General features: G+C 41.0%; 1 protein-coding gene across 1 annotated transcript; it reads left to right on the forward strand.

The window, feature by feature from the left end:
- Positions 1-4,895: 4,895 nt before the first annotated feature.
- On the forward strand, positions 4,896-5,953 carry LOC129241311 (uncharacterized). The gene is made up of 3 exons (XM_054877600.1): positions 4,896-5,297; positions 5,376-5,742; positions 5,808-5,953. The coding sequence occupies exons 1-3, from the start codon at positions 4,896-4,898 to the stop codon at positions 5,951-5,953; spliced, it is 915 nt and encodes a 304-aa protein (XP_054733575.1).
- Positions 5,954-18,716: the final 12,763 nt, after the last annotated feature.

Consider the following 18,716-nt stretch of genomic DNA (forward strand, 5'->3'; position numbering starts at 1 on the left):
GAAATCTCAGTAGATCTTGTGGTCGCTTCTTAACACATCTGTACCAAAGACCTCAAGCCTGATTCGAGCGAAGGTGGGGCAGATGCACAGAAAATGGTCCACCATCTCATCCTTCTCTCTACAGGCTAGGCTGAGTGCACTGTCTGAGATGCCTACCTTTTCCATGTGATTCGCCCACAGAAAGTGGTCCGTCATCAGTCCAACCAGCTGTCTGCAGTTCCTTCTGCTTAATAACAGGAGGATTTGCTACAGTTGGTCGGACATGACAGGTAACATCAGTTTATTCCATCTGCAGCCTCTCTCAGCCTGCCAAACTCGCTTGTGGGCAACCCATTTGCTAGTCGTGGCTTTGATGGCTGCAGAAGGGAGTGTTAGAATGGGCCAAATAAATTGGTCTCAGAGCCCATCCTAGATAAGCAGTCAAAGGTATCCTTACCCGCGATACCCACGTGCCCCGTGACCCACGTTAGCATCAGGCTATCTACCTTTGATGTGGTTGAAGGGCTGTCTAAGGCCATGAGCGCAGCTTGGCTGTCGCTGCAGACACATATAGATCTGCCTCTCCATCTGTTTTCCACAACAAAGATCATCGCTTCTTGAACTGCATACACATCCGCTTGAGACACAGATGCATGCATACCAAGTCGGTCTTATATCCATACATGAAAATACGAAAACAGTGTTTGCCGGACTCATTTTCATAGTTTGACCACAATTGAGCCTCTGGCAGCACCCCACTGTATTTCTTGTCAAGTACGACACTTACGGCATAGAGTGAAGGGGCATGGAGAGAATCGATGGATCGAAGTCCATGCCTTCTCTGTTTTCCAATGCTGGATACGAGCCGTACCAGTTCTTATTGTGTTTCAGCCTGCAGATGGCCTTCAAGGCCTCTCCTTGGATGAAAGCATCAAGTGGTGGTGGGTCACCCAGAGAATCTAATGCCGGGCCTGAAGTAGTCGGAAAACCTCCGGTGCAACAGATAGCCACAGTGCGTTGTAGCCTTGATAAGGACCTTCTGACTCCCACAAGAGAGAGTCTGCTCATCCAGACTACCGATGCATAGATGACAATAGGTTTTATCATAGCCGTGTAGGTCCATGGGATCTTACTAGGAGAAATATCCCAAAAACACTCTAGCGCCGACAGAAAGCTGTCAGTGCTTTGAATGTCTTTGTTTCAACGTGTGACTGCCAAAGAATTTTACTATCAAGGATTACTCCAAGATATTTGATTTCTTTGGATAGCTGGATTGTGACTCCTTTTAGCTTAGGCAGAACGAGTCCATCAAGCTTCCTCCTTCTGGTGAAGTGAGCAATACCAGTTTTGGTGGGGTTTACCAATAGCCCATTAGCACAGCACCAAGTGGCAATCATATCCAGTGTTTTCTGTACTTTTCTACAGATGTTCATAAGCGAAGGTCAACATCATCCGCATGTGCTTGTGTGTAGACTCCCGAGTCGTTTAAGGTGGTGAGCAGAGGATCGATCACCATACACCAAAGCAATTGAGGCAGCACACCACCTTGGGGGCAACCTCTATTAACCCCGGATGGCAACAGCAGTTCCTCCTCCACCCTCACCGTGACGATTCTTTGGGTTAGCATTGAAGAAATCTAATTCACTAGCACCCTATCTACGCCATGCCTACTGGCAGAGCTGCGCATACTGTCGAAAGTGATGAAAACACTTGTCCCTTATAACTATTTCCTGCAAGAAACTAAAATTTCAAGCAACGTTGAAACGTAACGGGAGTTAAAGCAAAAAACTAATTTAAAACCACCGCTGGTTCGTCCACACATTTATACGCATTATAAGGGAATGAAAAACCAAAAAAGGGTGGTTAAATTTCAAGGGCCGATGTTGAATGTGATTCACACCTAAACGTCAAGTTTTTTTCCACATCTCATTTAACATTTTTCAATTTCAGACTAACAGAATTTGAACCATGGAAAGATAGACAATCGAACAACGCGTTAAAGTTATTCAGGCTTACTATGAAAACGGGCGTTCAAATCAAAATGCATATCGCACACTTCGTGAAGAAAATCATCGTCAGTAATGAGGCACATTTTCACCTCAACGGATTCGTCAATAAGCAGAATAGCCGTATTTGGGCGAGTGATAATCCAAGAGTGATTGCCGAAAAACCAATACACCCACAAAGAGTGACTGTTTGGTGCGGTTTATGGGCGGCGGCATCATTGGGCCGTATTTCTTCCAAAATGAAGCCGGTCAGGCAGTTACTGTGAATAGTGTTCGCTATCGTGAGATGATAACGAACTTTTTATGGCACACATTGGAAGACATAGATGTGGACGATATGTGGTTTCAACAGGACGGTGCCACTTGTCACACAGCTAACGAAACAATGGCTCTTTTGCGCGAAAAATTTTATGGTCGAATAATCTCACGTCGCGGCGATGTCAATTGGCCGCCAAGAGCATGTGATTTGACACTGTTGGACTTCTTTCTTTGGGGTTATTTGAAAGAAAAGGTGTACGTCGATAAGCCAGCAACAATTCAAGAGCTAAAGGACGAGATAATTCGGCACATTAACGGCATAGAACCTCAATTATGCCTCAGCGTCATCGAAAAGTATGGAGGTGAGCCGCCGAGACTGCGGCGGCCATTTGGCCGATATTTTATTGCAATTGAATCATATCAGTATTATCATAATAAAGAGAAAAGATAATAATTTCCTAAAAGAATTGTATTTTATTCAAAATCAACACCGGCCCTTTAAACTTAACCACCCTTTATTATGCAGCTATTTTAGAAGAAAAATTATGTAGTGGGTCTGTCCTATGCATATCGCTTAGTGTTTGTATTGCATTAATATGAAGGCTGGAATGAGGTTTGACGTCCAAGTAGGAAATTCGATTTACTTATTACAGACTTGTTTAACAAATCGGTTGGTTTAGACTTTTTTCAAAAAAAAATTCAAAAAATTCTAGCGGTAACAGATTTAAACCTACCCAAAGTTTGCTCAAAGAGCTTTCAGTCTCAACAGCTGAATATGTGGAACGATATTGTCTTATATAAAAAGTCTTGCGGTATTTTTATTGAATTTTCAATTGTTCATAAAATTGGTTATAATAATGCGATTTAAGTCAAATATGCGCCGTTTTGTTCGATGACGAGTTCCCAACGAGATGCCAACTTCATAATGCCCCTCTTATAGAAGCTCGCTTCCCTATTGTCAAAAAACTCGGAGAGCCAATTTTCACAGGACTCTCTTGTGGACAACTTCCGACTACCAAGCTCGTTCGCCATGGACAGAAATAGGTGGTAATCACTTGGTGCGAGATCCGGACTATACGGTGGATGCAAAAGAACCTCCCATCCGAGCTCCCGGAGCTTCTGGCGCGTCACCAAAGATGTGTGTGGCCTGGCGTTGTCCTGATGGAAGACAATTCGGCCTCTGTTGATCAAAGATGGCCTCTTCTGCATGAGTGCTGCATTCAAGCGGTCCAGTTGTTGGCAGTACAGGTCCGAATTGAGCGTTTGGCCATAGGGGAGTAGCTCATAGTGGATGATTCTCTGCCAATCCCACCAAACACACAGAAGAACCTTCCTGGCCGTCAATCCAGGCTTGGCCACCGTCTGGGCAGCTTCACCGCTTTTCGACCACGACCGTTTGCGCTTCACGTTGTCGTAAGTGACCCACTTTTCATCGCCAGTCACCATCCGCTTCAAAAACGGGTCGATTTTGTTGCGATTCAGAAGCGATTCACATGCATCCATACGGGCAAAACTGTTTTTTTGCGTCAAGTCGTGTGGCACCCATACATCGAGCTTCTTTTTGAATCCAAGCTTCTTCAAATGGTTTATAACGGTTTGATGACTCATGCCCAGCACTTGGCCGATGTTACGGCTGCTACTATGCCGGTCTCTTTCGATCAATTCAGCGATTTTATCGCAATTTTCGACGACAGGCCTTCCGGACCGTGGCGCATCTTCGATCACCTCTGCACCAGAACGAAAACGTTGAAACCATCGTTGTGCGGTGGAAATGGAAACTGTATCGGGCCCATAAACTGCACAAATTTTATTGGCAGCATGAGATGCATTTTTGCCTTTATCGTAGTAGTACTGTAAAATATGCCGTATTTTCTCTTTATTTTGCTCCATGTTTGCGACGCTATAACTCACGAACGACTAAAAGCAAACAACAATTAATCAAACACGTGTTAGCACGTGAAAAGAGCTTTCCAAAAAGCTCTAGCGTGAACCGATGCGGCGAATACAACTAGAACTACGCGCTTGCAAAGACAAGCTTGCGGAAATACCGCAAGACTTTTTTGACAACCTTATATCTTCAATACAGTCGCATGCACAGCAAGCAGCGCGAAAGTGTTTGACAAACCAACAGTCTTCAAAGAGTCGCTGAGCAGCATAAACGCCGCACGCAGTTAGTCACTAAACCATCTACAACTATACTAAGTTGCTAGTAAATCTAATTACTGAGATGGCTTCAGCTATACAACAGAATGAATGCACGGCAAGTGCGTGCGCAACAACAAATGATGTACAAGTAACTCACGAAAACCCTGAGTGGCTTACGGCGGAACTATTTGAAAAACTGCTACAATTCCAAAGTACCAAAAAATCCAGCATTTCGCGGCAAAGCCCGCCTTGGCAGCTGGTGAAAACTATTCCACAATAATGCTGCGTGTCAGCATAGATGCTGCGCTAACAGGCCTGTCAGATTTCTCATACTATTTTTGTTGTACATAGTTTTAATAGTTATTTACTATACGCGTAACTTCTTCACTTTGCGCCGCCGCAGATGATACAACAAAATCGCTTTCGTACATAATGAAACTGCCGCATGAAAATGAAATGCTTCAGGACCTATTGCGTGGCCACAATATTTTTGAAATCGAACACAGGATGTATCATGAAGTTGTACCTGAGTTCGAGCAGTTGTACCGGGCAGTTGGCGTCGAGGTAAATTTTTCGGCAAAATGCTACCATATCGAAACACCTTCAGAGTTTGGCGTCATTTTGCTGGAGGAGTTGTGTCCATTTGGTTACACGAATGCCAATCACTTAGAAGGACTTAATTTGGAGCACACGAAGGCGGTGCTTGAGCGTTTGGCGCAATGGCACGCAGCCTCTGCAGTGCGTGCCGAGACCAAGGGGCTATACCCTGAACTATTTCTTAAAGGTATGTTCAGTGAATTCACCGAATCGCAGCAGGGGTCAATGAAAGCCTACTACGATACTTTTAAGCCATCACTTTTCGAGTCCATAAGAAGCCTAAATGGTCACGAAGAATACATAGATGACTTGGTAAGTGGCAGGATGTTTTATGGGTATTGGTTATCATTTGGCTAGGCAACTGTAGATGGTTTGCAATTACAATTTTAGGCGCAAGCGTTTGATAGCAAAGCCAAAGAATCTACGCGTGGCTCACATTATGAGCCAAGTGAGTTCAACGCTTTGAACCATGGCGACTGTTGGGTCAACAATGTCATGTTTAAGTATGACAGTCAGGGCAATATCGAAGATACGTTACTCATTGACTACCAGATGATCAATTATGGCTCGCCAGCGAAGGACTTGATTTACTTTTTGCTGTCATCTACGATATGCGATTTGAAAGTGAAGCAATTTGACTATTCCATTAGATTTTATCACGACCATTTAGTGAAGAACTTACAGCTTTTGGAATACTCTAAAAACCTGCCGACGTTGAAAGAAATTCACATTGCAGTGATGAAATACGGCAATTTAGGTGAGACGGGTGTGGAATGGAGAAAGACATTGAATTTTCATCTGCTTAATTTCTTCTTTCCGTAGCACTAATAACGGCCCTAGGCATTATGGCGGTCGCTTTGTTGGAGCCTCGTAGCGATGCAATGTTCACAAATCCCAGATACCGCAAACATTTGGAGGTAATAATGCCCTGGATGAGCAATCGAGGCGTCTTTGAAGTGGGTCGTTAAGAAATGCCAAACTACGACGATTTTGCTGCGCAATATGATTAGAAAAAAAAAATGCAGCTACTGTTATTTTTTATGGTACTTATTAATTAATTTTTTTTTAATTGGCGCTTACACCCTTTCGGGTGCTTGGCCGAGCTCCTCCTTCTATTTGTGGTGTTCGCGGTGATGCTTTATTTTTTACAAATGGAGTGTCCTACATTTCCATGTCGTCTCCAAACGACAAATTATTGCGTCAGGAAGCTTTTACATGGCAGAAATACGCTGTGAGATTTGCTATTGCCTGCCGAGGGTGGTCGCTATTAATGGTCGCTTCATGCCCGGGATTTCGAATACGTGCACTTATTCGACTAGAGCGGCCGTAATTTATTGGTACAAATAAAATACCAATTGAAACCATTCCAGTTATATTAAACTATATTAGGCATCATAAGTTGCAGAATTTTATGCGCTACTTGGAATTGATTTGGCAGGTATCAGGAAATATAAAATGAAAAGCCGCAAAACATCTGAACGCTAATCTGCTTGCAGCCTATTTTTATTACTCTATTTTACTCTTTGCCCTAATTAAATGAAAGATATGAATAAACTTACCGATACCCCCAATTCACAACTACGTGACAGTTATCTCATATTAAAACATACGAGGTGTGTTCAAAAAGTATGACGAAATTTAAATTTTCGCAGTTTACGTAAAGGGTGGCTAAGGTGCAAGGGCCGGTGTTGATTTTGAATAAAATACAATTTTTTTAGAAAATTATTGTCATTTCTCTTTATTATGACAATATTGGTATGGCTCAACTACGTATGGGACAAAATATCGGCCAAATGGCCGCCGCGGCTTCGGCGGCACACCTCCATCCGATGGTCCAAATTTTCGTTGACGCCGAGGCATAATTGAGGTTCTATGCCGTTAATGTGCCGAATTATCTCATCCTTTAGCTCTTGAATTGTTGCTGACTTATCGACGTACACCTTTTCTTTCAAATAACCCCAAAGAAAGAAGTCCAACGGTGTCGTTGACGTTTAGGTGTGGTTCACATTTAACATCGGCCCTTGAAATTTAACCACCTTTTATATTCGAATTTCGATTTTTTTGTGGCGATATGTTGGTACTCATGTCTCTCACTCATGCTGTGCTTGCACTGTTTCGGGTCGTCTTCGATTTTTACCTATTCAAATAAGATGGATCAAAGAACCTGTATCAAATTTTGTGTGAAAAACGAAATTAAGTGCGCGGATGCTTTCCGAATGTTGACTCAGTGCGGTGTCATACGGAGAAGCTACTTTGGACCAAAGCAACATTTATCGGTTGTACAAAATGTTCTCAGAAGGCCGAGAAGATGTGAACGACGAAAAGCGTGCCGGACGCTCGAGCACTTCAACAACAGATGAAAAAAATTGATGAAGTGAAGAAAATGGTAGTGGCCAATCGTCGAATCACCGTTAGAGAAGTTGCTGAGGACCTAGACATATCGATCGGCTCGTGCCATTCGATTTTTTTCAACGATTTAGGCATGAGACGGGTTACCGCAAAATTCGTACCAAAACTGCTCAATTTCAACCAAAAGCAGCATCGCATGAACATTGCTAATGAGATGTTAGACTCTGTCCGCGACGACCCAAATTTGCTCCAGATGGTCATAACTGGTGACGAATCGTGGGTTTATGGCTATGACGTGGAAACCAAAGCTCAACCATCTCAATGGGAGCTGCCGCACGAACCAAGACCAGACCAGATCAGACAAAAAAGCGCGCCAAGTTCGTTCGAATGTTGAAGTTTTGCTTACCGTTTTCTTCGATTGCAGGGGCGTTGTGCATCATGAATTCTTGCCACAAGGTAAAACGGTAAATAAGGAATATTACCTGCAAGTTATGCGCAATTTGCGCGAAACAGTCCGGCAGAAACGCTCGGATTTGTGGAAGAACAAAAATTGGCTCTTACATAACGACAACGCTCAACGCCCCTACTCACACATCGTTGCTTGTGCGCGAGTTTTTGGCCAAAAACAACACACTAATGATGCCAAAGCCACCGTATTCCCCAGATCTGGCCCCCTGTGACTTTTTCTTGTTCTGAAGAGGCCCATGAAAGGACGACGCTACGATTGACGAGATAAAGACGGCATCGAAGGAGGAGCTGAACGAAATAAAAAAAAATGATTTTTTCAAGTGCTTCGCAGATTGGAAAAAACGTTGGCATAAGTGCATAATATCTCATGGGAATTACTTTGAGGGGGACAAAATAGATATTAATGAATAAATAAATAATTTTTGAAAAAACACAAAAATCACAATACTTTTTGAACACACTTCGTATATAATATAAATGAACTTTCGCCCATACCAACTTTCACCAAATTACTAAAATTCTTGATAGGACTGGTATCGCGGCACGCGCCTTCAACTTCTTGGAATTTTCACAATTCAATATAATCAGTGCTGATTTTAGCCCATTAGATATGGCGTTAGAGTCTTGACACACTCTAGAAATATTATGTGGCTAAATAATGATAACGGCTTCCAGGGTGACCACTACCAGCAATCTGTTTTAATCGTTTCGAGGGGTTCAGTCACTATTTTACCCAAATGGTTCGAGTATACAGGGCCTCTCACTCGAAGCGTAACCAATTGAAAAGGCCATAAATTTAGTTTGGAAAATTCAAAGTAAAAAATGTGTGAAAATAATACAAAATTAGTAATCAATTTACTTTTGCTCGATATGACCACCTTTTTCCCTAGACTATGATGGCATTGATACGGTCCAGAAACGAATCGCAAGTTGCACGAATGGGACTTGTAAGTATTTTGGCCCACTCGCGAACAATGGCTTTTTCCAGCGCCTCGAGACTGGTGAATCTTTTAGTGCGGACTTTGCTCTTCAAAATGGCACAAAGAGAATAATCCATCGGATTCGGATCTGGTGAATTTAAGAGTCATAGTGTGGACGTTATGAATTTCGGAACGTCGAGTTTTAGCCATTTTTGGTTCCCCCGAGTTTGGTGAGACGGTGTCCACGACTTCAAAGCAACCTCCAGTATACTTTTCCGTTAATATTTTTCATTTACTTTGACCCCAGGCTCGATGAAAATGATTGGAAAGCGCCCACCTGCGGTTACAGCGGCCCAAACCATTCCTGGTGGCCAATCGACGACTCAAATTCTCGGAAGAACTATCGGTCAAATTAACCCTATCTTTGTGGAAGTTTACAAATTGCTCGATTTGAACACTTTTCTCGTCAGAAAACACAATGTTCGGAAATTGAGCGCTTTCGGTCTAGCGAAACAACTCCCTCGCTCTCTCAAATCTGACTTGTTGCTGCTTTGGTGTGAGATAATGCGCCTTTTGGATCTTGTAAGGCTTGACTTTGCGATCATTTTTCAGTATGCGGCGGATACTACGGTCAGATATTTTCAATTCTTTCGCCATTTGTTTTTCAATTCGTTGGGGATTTCGCTCAAGTCGCTTCTTCACTTTTTGAGCCATTTCACGTGACGTTGAAGTCTTTTGATGACCTCCTCCATAACGTTTTGCGGTGATACCAGTGTCATTGTAAAGAGTGATGGTGTGATAAACAAAAACTGTATTTACTTGAAGGTGCTCGAGCTCACGATCAGCTCGCTGTTTGTGATTTTCCAGCCAAATATAATTACGTTTGAAATCCATTACTGATTTTCTTTTCTTACTCTGGACTGTCATTTAGCCAACTAATAGACAACTGATGCCCATCTGCGCGAGCGGTCTTAAGTTGGTTACACTCCGGGTGCATAGGGTCCGACAAATAGGTATCAAAGAAGTGCTTACATCATTCATAACAAACGTGTTTAGCAGACTGCTAAGTTTGGATACAGCCGCGAGAAAAAAATGATATACGGCAATTTTGTTTGTTAACACAGCCATTCATCCAAAAATGCGCCTCGCCAGTAAAGATGATTTTTCGCCCAAAACTGGGATTCTCTTCCAAACGATTCGAAGCCCAGTCAGCGAACAAACGGCGTTGTCTATGGTCATCAACTTTGAGCTCCTGGGTCAGTTGGATCTTGTACGGGTGTAGGCCCAAGTCCCGACGCCAAATTCGCCAAGTTGAAGTCTGCGAAAGGCCAAATTCTTGTGCACGGCGAGGAATAGACTGCCTCGGGTTCTGCTGTAGGTACACTTTCACGGACCGTGGCAATATTCTCTGATCTTGCGTTCCTTGAACGTACGGGTGTTGGCTGATTGTTTACTGACCCGGCCGCCTCAAATTTGGCCACCAAACGTTGAAGAGTCGACTTTGAAGGGCCACCACGTCTACCGAAAAATGGGTGCAATGAGCGCAACGTTTGCGTTAATGAATACTCATTTTGATAATAAAGTTTTCTCATTTGAACGTGCTGTTCGATCGTGTAACTTGCCATGATGATTTGGCATAAGCAACTGAATAATAAACAAAAGATTTGACAGATGTCACCAAAACAAAATGGCTGCCACAGGGCGCCAAAATCGACCCGCGCCAATTGAAAAACCCTTTATAAGAGAAATCAATACTATAAGCGTTTGAGAGCAGATAATAACTAACAGCATCACTACTGCTGACTACTTCCAACTACTCTAATGCTAGAATATCATAATTCCTTAGGCTCTTCTGCGAGATATTAAAATAAATGCGTTCTATGAAGAATGGAGCAACCGTAAACAAGACTGAGGTCCTTCTATCGAATCGACACACACCATCATTTTAGAAATGAAAAAACTACTCAAGCGATTATCGCGCCAAACAAGCGCGCCTGTAGTAGAGCAAAAAGGAGCTGTTATTGCAGTCCTTTTATTGTGTAACGATTTCAGGTTAATTAGCATGCATCTCACATTGTAAGAGGAAATAGGGGCATTAAAACGCAATGAACGCAGAGCATATCTCAAAAAAAAACTTTGCTGTTACATATGTAGATGGTAAGGCCTACAAAGCTCCAAGCTTTGAGACAGTATCACAACCAGCGCAGGTGTTCGACAAAGATGTTTACTTTCGCCGATCCGCTTTCTTATTGTTCTTGGTGACAACCTTCACAATCCCGTAGATGATAAGAGAAGAGGCATCTCCTGGAACTTCACCGAGCATGTAAAAGATGGCCTTCTGTGCGCTGGGTCGGAAAAATTTGGCATTAATAATAAAAATGAACACCAAAAACGACATTCTGCTTCATGGCAAAAAAAAATTGAACAAGTCGAAGATTTTACCTACCTAGACAGTGTAGTATCTGCTGATAATAGCGCGGGAAAGGATATCCCGGCCAGAATAAATAAAACAACTGGCGCATATGCTGAGCTACGCTAAATCTGGAACTCATCACAAATATCCTTCCCAACAAAAATGTGACTATTTAAATGAAATCATATCTCTTTACTGCTCTATGGGTATGAGGCCTGCGTATTCTCAAGGTGTGGTGGCCAAACGTCATCAGCGACGATGAGTTATATAGAAAGTGCAACTTGCAGCCAATGGCCAACCATATACAATTACGAAAGTGGAGGTGGATAGGCCACCTCGAGGCGAAGATCGCTACAAAAAGAAGTTGATGAATGCGGGAAATCGTGGAACGCACTAAAATTGATAGCCAAACACAGAACCACATGGAAATTCTTTATTGAGGTCCTCTGCTCCAATGGGAGATAAAGGAATTGATGATGATAATGAAAGCCTCCAAATAAAGTCAGCTTATACCAACATTGAGCGCACAAGTGAGGTAAGGAGTAATTTTATATAGTATGGATCAGTGAAATCTGAGCTGAATCGGTTAATGAAAGCGATACTGGAATAAGTAATAAGGGTCCAGCACTCGAAGTTTAACCAACTTCAGACCGCTCGCGCAGCTGTTCCACGGGCTCCAACTGTCTGTTAGTTGTGTAAATTACAGTCCAGAGTATTGTTTACAAGCGCGCGGAAGCATTTTGCCAAGAGTAAACACGTAAAAAGAAAATCAGTAATGGATTTCAAACGGAATAGTCTGATAGCATTATATTTGGCTGGGAAATCACAACCAGCGATTGTTCCTGAGCTCGAGCACCTTAAAGTAAATAAAGTTTTTGTTTATCGCACCATACAGGTAGCATCACGAAACGTCGTGGAGGTGGTCATCAAAAGACTTCAACGTCTCGTGAAATGCTTCAAAAAGTGAAGAAGCGACTTGCGCGAAGTCCCCGACGAATTGCTAATCAGCTGGCGAAAGAACTGAAAATATCTGACCGTAAAATCCGCCGCATACTGAAATATGATCTCAAAGTCAAGCCTTACAAGATCGAAAAGACGCATTATCTCACGCCAAAGCAGCAACCAGTCAGACTTGAGAGAACGGAGGAGTTGCTTCGCTTGGCCGAAAGCGGTTAAGTTGCGAAAATTGTGTTTTCTGACGAGAAAAGTGTTCAAATTGAGCAATTTGTAAACTCCCACAAAGATAGGGCTTATTTGACCGATAGTTCTTACGAGAATTTGAGTCATCGATTGGCCAACAGGAGGCAGCACCCGCCACAATGTGATTTCCATGCTGTATTAAAGAGAAGATGAATGAAGTTACTCGGATGAATTTTGGTCGTTGTGTAAGCTCCTGGAGGACACTTTGCTCAAACTTAGTGCAGTACTCATAAAAAAATTGTTCCCACGTATTTTTTTTTTTTCTAACAAAGAATTTGATCATCGGTGCTCCGAATTGCGATAATTCACAGTTTTCGTTAACATAGCGTTCTTGCTTATTTCAAGGGATAACTGTTAATGAACGAAACAAAAAAGGTATAATATTTGTCATATCCATGAGTCACCCAATAAATATTACACAGGCCAACAACCAAAAAACTTTTTCGATAATTTTAACTAATTACTTTGTAATTTGGTGTCCTGATTACGAAAAAAATTATTAAAAAGTTATATCACCCATCAATTTTTCACATTTTACAATTAAGTAAAAATAAAGTTTATGTACCAAATTTTTTCGGATATATTTCTCAGGCCTGCGAGGGACAGTTTCTAAAACGGCTATGGGTGTTTCTTGAAGGTTTTTTTGTGCTGAAAACGAATGATTTTGAAAATGTTCCAACACGTCAGGATTTTTGGCAATTTGAGGTTAAATAGTAAAAAAATGCAGATTTTGGGCATTTTGAAAAATTTTTTTTGAGCAAGGTAAAGTTTTTTTTTAATTTTCCACAACGGCATCGCAAAGTGGACCTTAAAGCTAAAGAGTAGAGCTTTAAGGTCCATTTTTAAAAATATTTTTGCGATTAATATAAAAAAAGTTATACTATTTTGAATTCGCCCTTTACAGGGGCGTTAGAGAGTTAGAAAGGTTGAATTTGCATATCTTAAAGTCTCCAATTCAAAATAGAATAACTTTTTTTATATTAATCGCAAAAATATTTTTAAAAATGGACCTTAAAGCTAAAGAGTAATACTTTGCGATGCCGTTGTGGAAAATTAAAAAAAACTTTACCTTGCTGAAAAAAAAATTAAAAAAATTACCAAAATCTGCATTTTTTGACTATTTAACCTCAAATTGCCAAAAATCCTGACGTGCTGGAGCATTTTTAAGGTCATATTCGTTTTCAGCATAAAAAAACCTTCAGGAAACACCCATAGCGGCTTTGGAAACTCAAAAAAAGCGAGATTTTGCAGGCCTGTGTTATCAATAACGAGCAGAAGAGCTGTTCTTGTGGCCGTTCGCCCAGCTCTGCCAAACACGTCGATGGCAACGGCCGTAGTCGTCATTCTCATTCAGCGATAGGCTCAAGCAACATTTCATTTATACGTCAAACGTCTGTTTTGTTGTTCGTGTTATTCCTCTTCGTTCCATTTCTTCTTGTATCATCCTGTTAACGTAATTTAAACCACAAAATGAATTGATAAAAGAGTCATTGAAAGCTCATTTGTTTATTTTGTCAGGCCAAAGCATTTCTGAATGACAGTCGTTTTTCAGTTTTTCACATTCCCCTTTTATGCTTTAGGCGCGTTTCATGGCGCTCAACTCGTGGCTCTCTCTCTGTAACAGGTTTTAGCAGAACCTACTCTCAACTCACTTCCACTTTGCTATTTAACTCAAGCTTTGGGTTTTTCATTAAGAAGCAATTGAGCGAGAAGGTCATGTACGGATGTTGAGCATAAAGTAAGTATAGGATGGTGCGCTTGGTGGGACAGACGAACGATTACCAAATTATGAAATTTTTGATTTTATGAATCCATGTAATTCAATGCAAAATGAAATATTAAAACAAAGAAACAGGTTCGTCGTAAACCTGACGTCGGTAAGTATTTTTATTGAATACCATACAGGAAAATGCTGATTCATATTTCAAACATAAAATATGTAAATTTGTCTTTTTTTATATTTTCTCCATTTCGCAAAAAAACACAGCAGCTGCTTACTTGACTGCTGAAGCTGCATGAAGGTGGCACTTATTTTGTTGCAAATTCAACAAGATGAATTATATAATTTTTAGATTTATGATATGACTGAAATATTTTTATTTAAAGTGTTCATACCGCTCATTTGCATTAAGAGTCTTCTACTCTAAAAAAATTTTTTTAGTATCACTAACTGCTGCGTGAAAAATTCATGTCGGTATCTGCTGACTGTAAGACGGCCGCCGTAGCCGAATAGCTTGGTGCGTGACTACAATTCGGAATTCAAAGAGAACGTACGATCGAATCTCGGTCAAACATCAAAATGAAGAAAACGTTTTTTTCTAATAGTGGTCGCCCTTCGGCAGGCAATGGCAAACCCGCAAGTGTATTTCTGCTTTAAAAAAGCTCCTCATAAAAAATAATTGCCACTCGGAATCGGCTTAAAACTATAGATCCCTCCATTTATGGGACAACACCACGACGCACACCACAAATAGGAGGAGCTCGGCCAAACACCCAAAAACAAGGGTATTAGCGCCAATTATATATACAAGGTGAAGTTCAAAATAAACCAGACCAGCGTCATAAAAATGTTTTTGATGGCGCCATCTTTTTTATGAGTTAGTGCGTTGGAAGTTACATCCCTAGCTGGCTTCCAATGAAAGCTTGGAGACATTCGGTTCAGTGGAAGCGAAGTTATTGCGTCTAAAGAGTCAGTATGTTTGTGTCATCGGTACAAAAATGAGTTTCGCACAAGGAGCTAATACTCGTATCAAATTTTGTTTTAAAATCGGTAAAAGGTTTACCGAAACATTTGAATTGATGAAAAAAGTTTATGGCGCTGATTGTCTATCTCGTGCCAGAGTTCATGAGTGGTTTACACGTTTCAGAGATGGTTGTGAGAACATAAATGAGAATGAACAAAATCAGTGACCACCGAAAACTCCATCGAAATTGTTCGTAAATTTATCAAAAATGAACCGAAATCATAGTTGAAATTCATGGAATCGGAGTTGAGTACCTCCAAAACATCGATTTATTGCATTTTAATAGATCATTTGGGCTTACAAAAGGTCTGTGCACATTTCATTCCGCCCAAGTTACTTGAGGACCAAAAATTGCTCAGAATTCAACATTCGAAAGAGGCGAGAAAAAACAAGAACTTCCTTTGCAACATTGTAACTGGTGATGAAACGTGGTTTTTCCATCATGAACCTGAAACTAAGCGTCAAAGTGCCGAATGGAAGGCCCCAGACGAGCCACCGCCTAAAAAATCGCGTTTGGAGAAGTCAAAATTCAAGTCGAGACTCATTTGTTTTTACGATTCCAAGTGAATTGTCCACAAGGAGTTTGTGCCAATGGGCCAAACCGTCAATGCAATTTTATATCTTGGCGTTTTGAAGCGTTTGTTGCATCGCATTCGTCGAATTCGCCCTGAATACCGCAAAGGAGGAAGCTGACGCTTATTGCATGATAATGCACGATCTTATCGATCCACTCTTCTGACTGATTTTTTGACTCGAAACCGCATTTTAACCATCAATCACTCACCGCATTCGCCTAAACTTCTACCTGTTCGGAAAATTGCATTTGGTTATGAAAGGAAAACATTTTGTGCCCATAGATCCCATCCAAAAGGCTTGTACCTACAACCTGAAGGGCATTCCGGTCAATGATGTTAAACACTCTTTCGAAAAGCTTTTAGATTGCGCAAAACAGTGCATCGAGGCCAAGGGGGACTATTTTGAATAAATAAACTCGAAGTTATCAGAACAAAGCTCCTGTCGTTTCTCTTTTAGCTCAGTCTTGTTTATTTTGGAAATAAATACATTATAAATAAAATTATTATATTTCTGTATTTTTACTTAGGGAAGCATAGTAAAGTGAAAACTTTGAACACGATTTTTTACTCTTGCAAAAAATTGTAGTTATACATTTGGATTAAAACGACTGCAATATTTTTGCTAGTGGTTTTGTCTAGGCTAACTGGTTATCGAAGTAAAAGACTTCTAAACTGAATGAATCAATTTGTTCCTTATATACCTATTTTTTACATTCTTAATAATTTTTTTTTTTGGTGGGCGACCGTCGTCTACTGCGTCGTGCAGTGTGACCACTAAAACGATCTCTCTTCTCCTTCTGAGGGGACACCCACCGGAACTGCTTTCTACATATATTACTTCGGGAGGGCCCAGAACGGTATCCATAAAGGACCAATTCTATTCACTCACATCTGGGTCCACCATATTTATAGTCAGCTTTCATGCTATAGGCTCGTCTTCTTGTGTCTCTATCTGTGCGGCTTCGCTTTGTTGCACTGTGTCGAGATAAATCTCTTTATTTTTTGTAGTACGTTTTCGAAGTATTTCTTTACCGCGTTCCAGCTGTCCTCGCGTTCGATGATTTTGCTGAATATGTTGCTCGGTGCGATGTCGCCAATCTACTCCCTCAGAGCATTTCTTTCCGCGAGCCATCTATTACAACTAAAAAACGTGTGCTAAGCGTCATCGCTCTGCGCATCGCAGTATACGCACTTGTAATCGGTTACCTTGCCCAAGCGGTATAGGTACCTCCGGAAGTATTCGTGGCCCGAGAGAAACTGAGTTAAGAAGTAGTTCACTTCCCCGAAGTTCCTTTGGACCCATTTGTCAATTAATGTTATAAGTTTCGCCGTCTGCCACTCGGTTCAGTGTCCCATCGGCTTTGCCACCGCCCCATGGTTTGGCATTGGCGTTCTGAGAAGTTAGTGATGACGTGTTTCTTCTTGGAGTCCCACGCATCCATTCGTTACTGGACCATGAGGTCGACAGGTATCTGCCCGCTGATCACAAAAATTGCTGCGCCTGAGACAATGCGGTAGGCTGGGGCAACTCTGAGTGCCGCTGTTCGTTGCACAGCCTCCAGTGCTTTGCGCTTGGCTTTGCAGTTTAGCACAATTCTTTATACTTCGCTGTCCTACATGAGAATCGTTAGGAGAATCATTTATAATATGGAAGTACCTTTCTATTTTTTTTTTTGTCTTTAAATATTATCCTCTTTTTTAATCAGAATCACAACTTAAACGTACCGAGCACACATAGAAACTGTAAGTTCATTTATTTTGACAGTTTTAGAGCCTTTAGTGACTCTCTAATGTTAGTGAAAAGGCCACTCTAACCCGACTATGGCTGAGATAAAGTACAATTTTTATTAAAGTGTTTTTATTTTTATTTTATTATTGTATTAAAGCATTATTATTTAAGTAAAATTGGGGTAAATTTATTTTTTTTATACCTATAGACCTAGAAAATATTTTTTTGTGGCAACGCCGAGCACTTCCTTTGCAATATAATCTCTTCCCCAACCGCATAGTGGACAGTGGGGCCGTTTGGGAATTTAGCGGAACTTTTTTAATTTTAAGGTCACAGATCAAGAAATATTAAAACAAATGATTGTTCCTATATGGATTTGAGATGCTGAATTCGGAAAAGTTATCAATTTTTTTAGATATGCGAACCGGGTTTCTAACCAAGCCGTTTGCGAAGATTTAATAATAATCCTCCAATCCTTCGAGATTGGACCTATACGAAATTCAAATTATTGACGTAACACCAGAAATTTTTTTAACCAAACTTCACTAATAAATCTGCAATTACTTCTAGAATGTGCTTCCACAATGATTTTTTTCGTCGCTTGCAGCGCAACGGAATAGTTTAATATGGAAGTGAAACCTAAATCGGGGGAAATGCGCCAATAAACGGTGGTAAATTTTCAAGGGTCGATGTTGAATGTGAACGACACCGTTGGACTTCTTTCTTTGGGGTCATTTGAAAGAAAAGGCGTACGTCGATAAGCCAGCACCGATTCAAGAGCTAAAGGATGAGATAATTCGGCACATTAACGGCATAGAACCTCAATTATGCCTCAGCGTCATCGAAAATTTGGACCATCGGATAGAGGTGCGCCGCCGAGGCCAATATTTTGTTTCATGCGTAATTGAACCATACCAATATTATCGTAATAAAGAGAAGTGACAATAATTTCCTAAAAAAATTGTATTTTATTCAAAATCAACACCGGCCCTTGAAACTTAACCACCCTTGTGTAAAAGCAGAAATAGCAATTTCAAGCAGTTGTCACGCCTAAACAACTGTAGTTATTGAAAAAACCTATCTAATTCATTTCTAGTCCATAAATTTTGTATCGCCTGGTATAAATTTCGGTACAAAAAATCACACTTTGTTTTTAAAAAAAGTTTCGTTACGTTGCTCTAGCGGTCCCACTGTGGACCGGAGCGATTTGTTAACACTGCGTTTAAATTATGTTCATGTGCAGAACCGAAATACATATGTACACATGTACATACACCTGTACCGACGATCACTCGTACATACGTATGAAATTGAGCACTCGCATCACATGTCG

This window comes from Anastrepha obliqua, chromosome 1, assembly GCF_027943255.1.
Source record: "Anastrepha obliqua isolate idAnaObli1 chromosome 1, idAnaObli1_1.0, whole genome shotgun sequence".
NCBI classification, from domain to species: Eukaryota; Metazoa; Arthropoda; class Insecta; order Diptera; family Tephritidae; genus Anastrepha; species Anastrepha obliqua.

Excerpts from the sequence above, each read along its gene's own strand:
- LOC129241311 (XM_054877600.1), top strand. The coding sequence starts at position 4,896 with ATGTATCATGAAGTTGTACCTGAGTTCGAGCAGTTGTACCGGGCAGTT. Across the intron at positions 5,298-5,375 it reads AAGAATACATAGATGACTTG|GCGCAAGCGTTTGATAGCAA; the intron begins GTAAGTGGCAGG and ends TTACAATTTTAG. Across the intron at positions 5,743-5,807 it reads GATGAAATACGGCAATTTAG|CACTAATAACGGCCCTAGGC; the intron begins GTGAGACGGGTG and ends TTCTTTCCGTAG.